At 36.2% G+C, this 14,181-nt stretch overlaps 1 protein-coding gene across 1 annotated transcript; it reads left to right on the top strand.

Moving 5' to 3' along the window:
- Nucleotides 1-452: 452 nt before the first annotated feature.
- LOC131164131 (F-box protein At1g10780-like) lies at nt 453-2,672 on the top strand. Its single transcript, XM_058121111.1, has 4 exons — nt 453-603; nt 1,106-1,850; nt 1,964-2,244; nt 2,355-2,672. The coding sequence occupies exons 2-4, from the start codon at nt 1,109-1,111 to the stop codon at nt 2,589-2,591; spliced, it is 1,260 nt and encodes a 419-aa protein (XP_057977094.1). The 5' UTR covers nt 453-603; nt 1,106-1,108; the 3' UTR covers nt 2,592-2,672.
- The last annotated feature ends 11,509 nt before the right edge of the window (nt 2,673-14,181 follow it).

Raw genomic sequence — 14,181 nt, 5'->3', positions numbered from 1 at the left:
AATTATAAAATTGACACTTTATTTTAAAATTATTCAAATTTGTATAGAAAAATTCGAGTGAAATGTCATATAGAAAAAATAGAAAATTTTCTTCTTATTATTTGTTTAGTTCTTACAAAAATCTTAGAAATTTAGGAAATAAAGTGGTACTTTTGTAATTATTGAAAAATTATTTATTGAAACCATTTTTCACATTAGAAATGAAGAAGGCTGAAAGACGTATTTGAACTTGTAATGTTTAAACGGTCAAAAATTCAAAATTTTGAAAGGAAGCGGGCCATCGGAACCGGAGGGTTCATGCCCGTTGAGATTTTGATATTTTGGGTTCAAAAATTGAAAAGAACGACAAAACCCTCCAAAGACTTCTACAGTAAAAGATAAAAATAAAATAACAAAACACCCTTTTCCCCCCTTTCCCGTATTTTCAAATTTCTATAAATCCCTCGGCCTCTTTGGCTTTCTTAGCTTCCTCATCGCAACTGCGCAGCAGCTTGTTGCCTTTCAATCTTCGTCGCAGTAGCAGAGCAGCTTCTTCAATATTCATCACCGCCGCAGTCCGCACCAGCCTCTTCATCGCAACTGCAATCTCAGACACTCTCGCAGGTGACGACTCCCTCTCTCTCTCTCTCTCTCTCTCTCTCTCTCTCTCTAGATATGCAAAAAAATAAAATAAATAAATAAATCTACATCCCCCCAATGAAAGCTTCTTAATCTCATCTGGGATTGTCCTGGAACACACCTTTTCCACATGTTTGTGTCTCATGGATTTTAATGCACTTCGATTTTTAGCTTCTGCATACGAAGTTATGAATCAACTTATTTACGAGCACCTTTCCATGAGATCCTTGCAAATTAATATCGCATGAACGATATGATGAACTACATGCTTCCTCATACTACAGTTTCGGAGTTCTTGTTTATTGAATGATTAAGATAGGAAAGCACATTGAAGTTAGCATTCTTGCATTGCTGATGGTGACGAATTTTAGGCTAGTCATTTAGTTCGTTTGATACATTCATGAAAGTAATTGTTTCCATCTCAGAAATTTTGTTTCTATTGGAAATTTGGGTAATTGATGATAACCTATTTGATCATTGTCCCCAGAGAATGGACTCTCTTCCCGATGCCTTGGTCCAATACATTTTGTCTCATATAAGCAGCGCTCGGGATGTGGCAGCGTGCACTTGTGTGTCCAAGCGGTGGAAGGATTCCATTCCTTTCATCAAGAGCCTCTACTTCCCCCGCAATTCTTTTGACAACCATTTCAGTCGGGGCAGTCCTGAGAATATTGTGGGGAATATGATTGCCTCTATTGTTCAATTGGAAGAGCTGGTTGTATACTGTCCTTTCTATGGTGCAGGCCTTGCTTCTTGGCTGGCACTGGCAGGCCCATCCCTCCGGCATCTTGAGCTCCGCATGGACAATCTTTCTGAGCAGCAAGTCTGGTTTGAAAATCCCTCGAAAATTGATTGCATTGGAGCTGCAAGGAATCTGGAGTCACTAAAGCTTTGGGGTGTTCTAATGACTCAATCGCCCAAGTGGGATGTCTTTCACAAACTTCTAAATCTTGAAATAGTTGGTGTGAGATTAGAGGACCCTGCACTGTCTGATGCACTTCGAGCATGTCCTAATCTGACCCATCTATTGCTACTTGGTTGTGAAGGGTTGAGATCAATTTCAATTGAGTTACCAAAACTGGAGCACTGTAAGCTTGATTTTTATGGCCCGGGAAACTGTTTCCTTTCTCTCACTTCCACGAAGCTTGAATTTCTCGAGGTGCAAGGTTGTGGTTGGATAAGGGTTCATGAGACCCGTTGCTTAAAGATTCTCTCCGTTGCCAATAATTCTGGTAATTTTTATCAAAATATCCTTTTATGAAATTTTTTATTTGAGAACATTAATTTCAGTCCCGTGTTTAATCTGGGTTTTGCCCCTAACTGGTATTTTTCTCTTGGTGAATAGGGAAAGTCTTCATGGTAGATTTTAGAAATCTTGGATCTCTAGAGTTTTTATCAATTAGGGGGATCCAATGGAGTTGGGATGCCATTCAAAAAATGCTTGAATGGGCAAGTGAGGTGAAGCATCTCTATATGAAGGTGGAATTCACTGGGGATTTTGATACCCTCCAGCCTTTCCCAGAGATTGACTTTGTTGAATTCTTTAATAACCATCCTAAGCTTCAGAAGTTTGACATTCATGGTGCCATGTTTGCTGCTCTTTGCCAGAAGAACAGCCTGAAAAATGTCAGTAGGCAATAACATAATTTTTTTTTTTTTACATATATTTTTAAAAATTTTTCTGGAGGATTTTCTAGATTTCAGGTGCTAATGTGTTTAAGGTATCTCTTTTTTAGGTGGATTCAAGTTTTGTAATTCCGTGTTTGGAGGAAGCCGTGATCACGATAAGATCGCCATTAAACGCTGAACAGAAGATGAGCACGCTTGAGTCACTGGTGAAGTATGGGAAGAGTCTAAAGAAGATGGTGATAAAGATTCTCCAAATGAAGAGCACTCACAACAGTATGGATGATTTCTTTGAAGAGATTTGCAGGTTTAGATACATGAATCGCAAAATTGTTCGAATAGAATAAAGCTGATAGGGAACCTTGTTTTAGAAATGTTCTTTTCTGATTCCCTATTTATGAAAGCGTAACTGCTGACATTATGATCAACTTTGATAATTTTTTTCTGATTGGTTTTACAACATGCTCTGATGTTTCTATTATAATTCCTGATTTTAGTGCTCTTGGTTGTTGCTATTTCACTTTATGAAAGCTTGTGAAGTTTTCAAAAAAGAAAAAAGAAAAGAAAAGAAAAGAAGTTATTTAGAAGGGAACTGAACCAAACAACTGGCAGCTAGGCTTCTGTTAACAGGGAAAACATCTGCAGTTAGCGTTGCAAAATAGACATTTCTTGGTACAGTTTAATACCTTTTAGAGCATTATCTTCAGAGCATTACACCACTTAGCTCAATTTTGAAGGCCGTACACAAGTAGTAACTATTAAATGTGTATTTGATTTGTCACCTCTCAAATGAAGTGGATTTGCAGCCATCTAGAGTTTATTGATCCTTCTCAGCAGACAAGCTTGTATATTGACCAATGCTCATAAGCCATCCAATGTTATCACTTTTATATTAACACATGATTAGCCAGTGAAATGATGAAATGCACTGGTACAGAGTTTCTTGCTTCCCGCTCTTTGAACATCATTTTCTAATGTTTTAAACTAGTGTTCCATCTTTGGGAATGGAAGTGATGAGTTCAATTATGTTGTCAATTTATATACAAATGGTGATTTGACAAAGCAAGCTGTGCCTTCTCTCTAAGCAGCTTCATTAGAGCCACCAATTGTGTGGTTACAGTGAACTGTCAGCATGAGTTTAAGCTGGTGTGCTGGTTAAGCTGGTTAAGCTGGTGTGCTGGTACAGAGTTTCTTGCTTCCCGCTCTTTAAACATCATTTTCTAATGTTTTAAACTAGTGTTCCATCTTTGGGAATGGAAGTGATGAGTTCAATTATGTTGTCAATTTATATACAAATGGTGATTTGACAAAGCAAGCTGTGCCTTCTCTCTAAGCAGCTTCATTAGAGCCACCAATTGTGTGGTTACAGTGAACTGTCAGCATGAGGAAGATAAGAAATAATATTCCTTTGAAGACTTAGTACTGATTAAGGTATTATTCTTGTAAATACTGTTGTATTTATTGCATTAAACTGATGTTAGCTAGCTGTCTGGTTTAGAGAATCTTTAAGAATTTTTGAGAATGTGAACTTGGGAATTCTCTATCCCTACATTTCCTTCATCTTTTAAGAATTTTACGTGGACGTCTAGAATTTCTTGCAAATTTAATATTCTTGCACAGCAATGAGAATGTATAACTCTACCTATTTCTTTTGTAATGCTGGAATCTAATTGAAATGGTATCCTATTCCAAATATAGCATTCCAATTTGGGAGATTCTCTGAAAATGCCGTGTGCATGTGATGGTTTTACTCAGGAGCATCTCTTCCCAATATGAGATCCTAGGCGAATGATTTAATTAAGGATCCTTAATATTTTGTTTTTTTTTTTTTGTTTTTATTTAAAATTAATTTTTTTAGGTACATTAAGTAATTTTAACTGCATTGTCTGTGTACTCCACCCACCAAATACGTGAATTCCATGAAACTAACAGAGATGGAGAATGGTGAATACATGCATGGGGATGGGGTAATGAATTGAGAAATGAACAGTTAAATTAAATCCCGAGAGAGAGAGAGAGAGAGACCATGCGCAGGTCTATAATCTATATATACATATCGGCGCATATACTTTATTGTGTGCAGTACTGAGTATTGATACAGTAGCTAGTAGATATAAATAATGTTAACATTATTATATTAAAAAAAAATTTGAGGGCTCCAAAATTTTTGGGGCCCTAGGCAAGCACCTCAATGGCCTTAATGAAGAGCCAGCCCTAGTTTACTATATTAAAAAATAAAAAATATTGACACCGATCTTGGCACGTAAAAACAAGTAAAATTAAAGGAATAAATATAGTCATGAGAAGCTAGGGATAGCTCCAATTGAAGAGGTGGATCCTTTGTCACAATGGCAATGTATGCAAGAAAATAGATGATTGAAGGTCCATGATTGTGACATAGGTAAGCAAGATCAATGATTGTGGCATAGGTAAGCAAGATCGATGATTGTGACATAGGTAAGCAAGATCAATGATTGTATTGGCTAGTAGGGATGTTATATTAGCGTAAGCCTGAATTCAATCAACATTCTTATTAATGCTGTCCCTTTAAAACTAATACTAGAAGTTTCTGCTTAGGTCATTCCAATCCATTTCCAGTCTCAATTTTAAACTTTGAGATAAGAAACAAACCAATAATTCTTATTAGACACTATTATTGGTTTAACTCTTCTATAATTTACTCATCATAATTCTTAAAGATAATAAATTGTTTAACTGTTTTTTATATCAACAATAGCCTGCGTTTTCCAAATAGAAGTTTGGGTTTGGGGGTTAATCGGGTTATTTTAGAAATATTATTACATACATATTATGTTTGTTTCAAAAATCACAATAGCAAAATTACCTTGTTTGACAGAAAAATGAATGAAATATTCGATCACTGATATTTTTCCATTGTTGGGAATGTAAAATAACTTTAAATTTTTGTTTCAGATATAAAACAAATTATTAGTCAAAAAGTAAAAGAACTAACGTCTTTCAAATTTCAAGGACATAAGCTAAATTTCACTATTAATTTTATTATTCAATCTTCCAAATCAATATCATTTCATCATTTTCCTTTAAGAAGATCAATTCAATCGAGACAAAGAAAGTAACAGCCCTTCAAATATCCCATGTGAGAAGACACTTAGCCTTTGTTTCAATTGTTAATTACAAGAATGGTTATTGGACTTATCACTTAGCCCTGTTTGGAATGTCTTAAAAAAATAAGTGTTTTTTTTCTTCAGAAAAGTACTTTTTATAAGTAATTGTATTAATAAGTAGTGTTTAGTTTACACTTAAATAAGTACTTATTTCAATTAGTGCTTTTCCAAACAATTTTTTTTTTTTTTAGGAGTACAACTATTTTCTAGAAAATTATTTCTCTAAAAACTACTTATTTAAAAATTTTCTTAAAATAAACAATCCCAACTTACATTTAGATAAGTACTTTTCTAGAAAAAAATACTTTTTCTATAATTGTCCAAAGGACCCCTTTACCCAATTTGGTCACAAAATTTTAATTTCTACATATTATAATTCATCACATAATTTCCATTTTATTCATGCCACACAATTTAGCAGTATATTTCAAATATGTTTTGTAAAATAAGCCAACCCTCATTTATTATTCTGATACTGAAATTATACCTTTAATTTCTTACGTAATTATTCTGAAAAATCTTTCACTTTCATCAGTCCATTTTTACAAATACATATCTAATAAAACAGTCTTAGGCTCAGAAATCATAATTTAAATGGTTGGTATTTTTAATCCATACAAAAACATTTACATGTATATTCATAACATATTTCATATTCCAATTAATTCATAAAAATCTGGTTTAATATATATATTCCCCCTTACCTACTTTCTTGAACTACGCTAGCAAAAAATCCCCAAAAGATGCCTATGACGCTCACTCGAACCCTGTTTCAAAAACCCTAATTTAATTAAAAAAAAAAAACCTCAAATAACCTACTATTTCTGCATTTTCTCAGCCTATAAACCTCAAATAAACCTTTAAAAACCCAAAATTGAGAATCTTAACCCTTACCTCAACCTAGGAGCGTTTCCTAAAAAGCCCAATTTAGAAAATTATTCCGTTAGATGTGTAGAGAATCTTCCCTAGAACACCGTAATGGTCTCCAATCGTTGATTCGGGTTGAATTTGGGCTAGAAAGTTAGAGAGAAGGCAGCGGGACGTCTTAGAGAGAGAAATTCATTGAAAAATATGATTTCTTCGCCAAGAAGTTTTCCAAAACCCTTTTATACTCGATTTTGCCATGTGGCCTTGTCGACGAGTCACAGAAGGAACCTCGTCCATGAGGAGATTCATTCGTCAATGAGTCTTAAAATATGAAATTTGCTCATTCGGAATCTTCTCGTTGACGAGGAACTGAACTTCGTCGACGATCTTTAGTACAAAACTCATCGACAAGGACATGAAACTCGTCGACGAGGTCTTTTGTTCCCTTTTTCCAAAATTTTCCCTTTCCCCCCTTTATTCCTTATTTATCTATTCCATCTATCATTTTCCTAATTACTTAATCATTAAATTTTTCCAGATCATTACAGCTTCTACCCAAAACGATTTTGGAAGCTCTTATGCCTTCATCATTGCTCTAGCCATCTCCATCACAATGCGATTTCACCGTTCTACAACGCCATTTTGTCGTGGAGTTTTTGGTGCCGACAATTGGCACTTGATGCCAAATGCACTGCAATAATTGTTGAACTCCCCTAAGGTGAATTTGCCTCCTCGATCTATTCGAAGTTTCTTTAAATGCAAACCTGTCTCATTTTCAACCAGTTTATGCCATGCTTTAAATTTTACAAAAGCCTCAGCCTTATCACGAAGAAAGTACATCCACATCTTTCTACTATAATCGTCGACTAACAACATAAAATATAAATATCCTCCTAGTGTAGGAGTAGTCATTTTACCATAGAGATCTATATGTACCAGCTCTAGAGGAAGCTTTGATTTGTTGTTGCTCTCTTGTGGAAATGACATACGATGTTGCTTGCCAAGCATGCAAGCTTCACAAGGCTCTACAGTATCAACTACTACAGGCAAATCAATCACCATTTCCTTTCTCTGCATCTCCTTCAAAATTGCATAAGAGATGCGTCCAAACCTTTCATGCCAAAGTCTGCTTGTTGTATCTCTAGCTAATGTGGCAAGTGCCACAAACTCATACAGGTTATTCTTTCGAATACCTTCACCCACAATGCTGCCATTGCTATCAATGATCTCAACTTTTGTTTTCATAAATCATACTTCATAGTCATAGTCAGTGATAGTAGCTACAGATAAAAGATTCCTTTTAATTTGAGGAACATAAAGGACATCTGAAAGAGTTTTACCTTGGTCATTCATGGTTTTTAAGGAAATGGATCTAGTGCCCTTTACTGGACACTTTGCATTATTTCTGACTATCACATTCATAGGTTCATGTAAAGGCTTAAGGAAACCATACCATTCCTTTTTGCTGGTCATGTATTGGGAAGCTCCACTTTCAAGTACCCATGAGCAATCTCCTGGTACTTTTTGAGAAATTAAGCACATTTCTTCTGTAACCATGAAAAAAATCTAATTCTGGTTTAGCATAATTTGCTACCTATCTGACATTCCACGTAGGCTTCAACATGCTTGTTAGCTTTGGTGTATTCCCAAGAGAGGAGGTGAATTGGGTATTTAAAAATTTATTCCTAGGTCAATCATTTTAATAGCAGTATTACTTAACCTAGGGTCTTTCTATGCATTCACAATCCCAATCAAATATTTAAACAATAAATATAAACATACAAGTGCAAAAAGTAAATTGCCAAAAAATAAAATCAACACCAGATATGTTATCGGGGTTCGGCCAACTATGCCTACATCCCCGCCTCTAGCTTGCAAGCATGAGGATTCCACTAATGCTTACTTAATGGGTGGAGCGGCACCTAATATAACCAGGTCAATTAGCAAAGGGTTGACCTCAACCTTTACAAATTATCTTTGCGGGGCGGAGAAGGCCTTAGGTCAAATTCACAGGGCTGACCCCAACCTTTACACAATCCTTATCGGGCTAGATTACCGCCCCCTCAAGCCATGCCTAGAAATACAACAATATGTTCACTCAAATGGTATAATGATTATGCTTTCATGTAAAGCAGATATGTACCCAATACGCGCAATCACATACACATAAACAATATAAGTCATGTAAGCTCAGTGATGCAAATAGTTATGCTAACGACACTCAATATGCTCTAATCAGTGATATGCTCAAGAGTGTTCAAAACAAGCAGTATCTTGGAATCTAAGCAAAGTACAGTTCAGTAGCAAATCAATATTCCAAAGATATGAATATGATAATCAAACTAGTAAGAAGATTTTCCTCAATGAAATAAGCACAGTACTAGTTTGAAAATATTTTACTTGTTTGAAAAATCTTTGCACAACAAAAACCAAGTTATTGGACACATGCAATAATAATGTAAATATCCTAAGCTTGCTAGTTTATCCCAACACAAGATTTATAATATTGAAATCTGGGGGATAAAACTAGGCCAAACTCCCCAAAAAATAATATCACAATCAACCAATCAAATGAAAGTATTAACACTATCTAATAAACACAAGCCAACTCAATAAACTCTCACAATATCAAGATATATCAAGGGAATAAATATTTGAGAGTATTTTGGACAAAATGGGATTTTGAGATAGAGATGATTTTTGCTAATTATTTTGGCTAATCTCATACTAATCCTCACAAATGAACCCATATTTATAGATAAGAAAAAAAATATAACCATTTGGGACCTATTGGGTATTATTAAAAAAGATTCAAAATGTTTAAACACACTTAACCCAACTTAACCCGTTTTTACCTCGGTTAAATTAATTTTAACCCGGCGAGGTTCGGGTGGCTGAACCGTGGTTCGGTCACCCGAACAGATACAGGAATAAAATTTTTTAAAATCAGTTTAGTCGCCCGTGTTGAAGTTCGGTGGCCCGAATCAAAGTCAGTAGCCTTTGTTCGTAACTTTGGGTGCCCAGTCATAGGGTCGGTCGCCCGAACTCATGTGTTCGGTCACATGGGTCTCTTTTTGAACTATATCTCTTGGTAGCCCAAGTTGGTGGAATGTCCCTTTCAAAGGGTTCGGGCGCCCGTGGACAGTACGCACAAAATGGTTCGGTCGCCCGAGAGTCCAAGTCAACTATTGACTCTTCAACAGTTCGGACACCCGAGGAGTTTTGAACTCCTAGGGTTCGGTCGCCCGAGCTATCTCAAATTCCTTAGAAATATTCAATTTAAGCACATTTTGAACACTCTTGTATTTTGTATGATATATGTGAGAGTGTTGGGACTTTGATTCATACTAGGGTCTTTCTGAGCTCGTTTTGAGATAGTCCCAAAAATTCGGCGTCGATCGATCGAACTCTTAGGTCAAACTACGGTCTTTTTGAGCTTACAAAACCTACATGCATGACGTACAGAGATTATTACAGACCTAAATAATATAAATTAAGACAAATAATGAATATGTCGGGTCTTCATATTTCTTCAAGTTACTGCATGCAATCAATATGATTCAACTTAATATGATCCTGCACACAAACTTGAAAGTCATCAAATACTAGAGTATTTGTCATTATAAAAATAGGGTGTGACCTATAAGGTCAATAATGTCATTCTTTTCATCGTGGATACGTTTTCTGCAATCCTTGGATGCATGCCCCTTTTCATTGCTATAGTAGCACATACCAGAAAATCTCTTCTTGTTCTTTCCCTTCTTATTTTCAACATTATTGTCCTTGCCTTTGATCTGCACGTTGAAAGCACTGCTACTTTCATTTTCTCTAGTTCTCAGTCTCATCTTCTCCTCTAGCAGTAAAGCACAGAATTCCTCAAAGGTTAGTGCAGGAGTTCAAATTCGTGTGTTAAGAGCAGTTACCATACTATCATATTTTGATGGCAACACTTGAATACATCTTTGAGCTAACTTCTCAATGGTCTTTGCTATGCCTGCTGCCGCCATCTTATCACACAAATTTTTTGATTCCGGTGATGAATACTTCTGCCAATTCTCTGTTATGTAGCTTTTCCACAGTAAGTTGATTCTCCAAGTTTTGAATGCGTATCTGGTTCCTCGTTTCATATTGATTCTTCATACCATTCCAAGAATTTACAGCCTTGGATGTATGTTGGATCAACGTAAGTACAGAATCAAATACACTTGTGACAATAGCACAAAGTGCATCTGCATTTCGCCTCTTCCAAGCTTTAATGAGGGCAACATCTAGAGGGATGATTTCCTTAGGATTGGTGGGATCAGGCGTGCGAATCGGTTCTGGATCCATACCTTGAGCTATATCAAGTAGTTAATATGAATCCAGAATAGCACTCATCTTGAACTTCCAGTGTAGTTCGTATCGTCTAACTTTATTTCTGTGAATGCTGGTGGACGTATCCGAAGTGCTAGTGGAGATGTAGTAGCTGAAGATGAAGTTCCTGCCATTGCAACATGTAAACAATTATATCTTTTTATTCTTAGTAGCCTTCAGCTCTGATACCATGTATAATAACAACACCAAGATCAACTTTAAAGAAATGATTAAAGAGATGTTTTATTTCAACAATCAGATTACAACAATTTGTCCAATCATGCACTCACTAAATGAGCTTCAATGGCGAAATGAGGAAAAATAGAAAAACAAAAAAGGACACAATCTTGCAGTCGAGATGTGTGTGATGCTTCAGTGGGGGGGGGGGGATCTTATTTCAGAGCCTCTGGTTTGTGGAAGAAGCACATGAGCGGCTCACCTACCATGGTCGTCTTTGACATTAGTGGCCGTCTTTGACATTAGTGACCGTCTTTGACATTAATGACCATCTTTGACATTAGTGGATGTCTTTGACATACCGTGCCCACCGTTCACACTGGATAGGACATACCCTGACCCTGCATTCTCAGGGGGCGTTGCCTCCGGACCCCTATGCCTTGGAGGGGAATGTCTTTTACCTTCATAGTACCATTGCGGTCTACCACTTCAACCTTATATAAGCCATACGTCAAGTAAGTGTGTCATTTAACTCTTGGGAGGCGGGCATTGCACACATATACACCAACTCATATGCCTGACTTGGATACCTAAGTGCTTAAAATCAATTGTTTACTAAGTTTGCTTCTAAACATATAATTTTCAACCGAGGAGTTTTTGGACACTGTCATCTTTGACATGTCCAGCTCAATGTCATGGACGTGTCGGGACTAACCCCACTTGGTTTGGATCTCGTATGCCTAACTTGAACACATGAGTGCTTAAAATCAATTAAGTTTACTAGGTTTGCTTCTAAACGCATAATTTTCAAACCAAAGAGTTTTTGGGTACCGTTAGCTCTAGCATGTCTTACTCAATGTCACGGACGTGTCGGAACTGACCCCACTCGGTTGGGATCTTCTTTCATGTAGGTTTAGTTTACACAAGTAATTCTTATTGCGAGTATGGTGGTGGTAGTTGATTTGTGAATAAAAAACATATATATTGTTTTGTAGGTCCTACAGTTCAAACTTGGGAACAACTAGCTCGTTTGCAACAAGACTACTGGATTGTTGACTTGAAGCATATTCCACATTTTGGGCACCTTAAACCTCATTTTGACTTGTTTTCTAGATCATACAATACAAATATGAGACCCATTGGCTCATTTGATGCAAGTTTAGTTCTTGTAGGTCATTTTGCTTATGACAATGGTGGCGGTAGTTCGATTATGACAAAAACATTCATATTTCACATTTTGGGCCCTTGAAACCCTATTTTGACTTGCTTTTAGTTTATATAGTTCAAACTTCTAACTAGTCCCCCCTCCCAAACACACACACACACACACACACCCATATAGACACACACATATAGAAATGAGTATTCATATTTATACCAACCCAAGTACATGCATACATATTTAAACACATATTTCTACAAGTATACATTAACATACATATACACCTTCATACATATATAAATATATGCATATACATGCCGACTCATTATGAATTGTGCTTCCGAGTGTAGAAGTGTCAAGTTGTAGTAAGGATGAATCCAGGATCGTATTCCACAGGAACCACTGATTATCAAAGTATTTGTAAAAGCTTAGTGAAAACTTGTTGATGTAAAATGTGTGAAATTATTTTTGGGTTTTTTTTTATGTTTATGGAAATAGTAAATAAAATGGGAAGAACTTGAGAAAATGGTTAAAATGAGATTGAACTTTTACCAAGATTTCAAAGATATAAACCCAATAACGCAACCAAAACAAAATAGATTCAATGAAACAATTTATCAAACACTTGAGTTATGGGTTCAACGTCCTTTTGCTTCCACCATTTACTAATTTCTTAGGCTATACTTCTCTTCTTGTTAATCCAATCAAGACATTAATAAGATGAAATTTCAAACCTAAGCTCGAGTAAATTTGCCACATCCAAACGGAACAAAATAAATACTCTCACAAAGCATCAACCGAAATTCATGTAAAAATTAATTGATGAAAATCCTAGATTAAATCAAGATTTTGTTGTGCCTAAAGTCAACAACAAAGCAAGAAATAAGAGAAAGTGATTTATCAATGATGCCTTCAAATTTTGGTTTTAGCCAAATAAAAGTTTAACAATAACATCGAAGGGAAACTAATAAATTATGGAAAGCAACTAACATTGAACCGCAACCCAAGTTGTAGAACTTAGCCACTCATGTTTGCAATCCAAAATTTTTGGATCAAATTAATTCCACAATAACTCATTGCAACAATAAACTAAAAGACAACAAATTACTTCAACCTTAAAGCATTTAAAATAACAAACTAAAAGACAAGAAATTAATTAATCTAATAAATTACTGAAACAATAAAGTAAAAATTAATATTTAATCCAACATTAAACTACTCAAACAATGTATTAAAATGAAAATTTAAATAAAGAAACAAGATGAGAGAGAGAGAGAGAGAGAGAGAGAGAGAAGAGAGAGAGAAGAGAGTAATGACTGTGGAGAAGAGAGCTCCCCTCAATGCGGTGTTGGAACCCCCTCCCCCCCCCCCCCCCCACAAAAAGCCACGGTAAGCCAACTTTTTAAACCCTAAGAAAAATAACCTCTAAGACCCTAGCCTCCTATACCATAAATGCCCCCCTGTTGCCTTTACAATTTGGCTACCAATGCCTAGTGCATTTCGGTGCCTCTTCATGCCTGTTCATGGGTCGGTGTCACGTGGTCACATCACAAAGCCTCTCTTCATTTTATTTTCAAAGCCCAAACCAGTATTCTCACTCCAACACGGGCCAGCCTTCTCTAGCATGACAGTTCACGCATGTGGCTGGGCTTCGTTTTGCATGGCACAGTCTTGTTAGGGCAGCCCACTCATGCCCAGCGCATAGGCCCAACTACATGGCTTTCTTGCATTCCCAGCCCACGCTACGTCTTTGTGCATGGGCCATCCATTGCATGGGTTTGCCTCGCATTAAAAACTCACGGTTCCCCTCTCTTGCTTCGCACGAATCTTCTTCACACGGACTTCTTTAATGTTGCATGCATGCCCAGCTTTCTTTCTTCATGTGTAGGCTTGTTTTCTTGCATGCACACAACCTTCTACAATTATCAATCATGCATGGCCTATTTCATTTAATGCTAACGGTTTCATGCATGACTCCAGCTCACATACAACCCATTAAAAGCATGCATCTTCACGTATGGGCCTCTCCAAATTTCTAAAAATTATCCTGCGATAAATAAACATAAATATTCGTAAAGTTATAGAAAAAATAGAATAAAAATTCAAACATTGTGAATTGAGTCCATTGTTTAAATAATGAACATAATTAGGCACTTAATTAAAATTATAATTTTTAATTCATGATTTTAAACACCTAATTACGCAACTTTGACGCATAATCACACCCCAACT

Source organism: Malania oleifera, chromosome 9, assembly GCF_029873635.1.
Source record: "Malania oleifera isolate guangnan ecotype guangnan chromosome 9, ASM2987363v1, whole genome shotgun sequence".
Taxonomy (NCBI): Eukaryota; Viridiplantae; Streptophyta; class Magnoliopsida; order Santalales; family Ximeniaceae; genus Malania; species Malania oleifera.
This window is presented reverse-complemented; position numbering and strand designations above follow the sequence as displayed.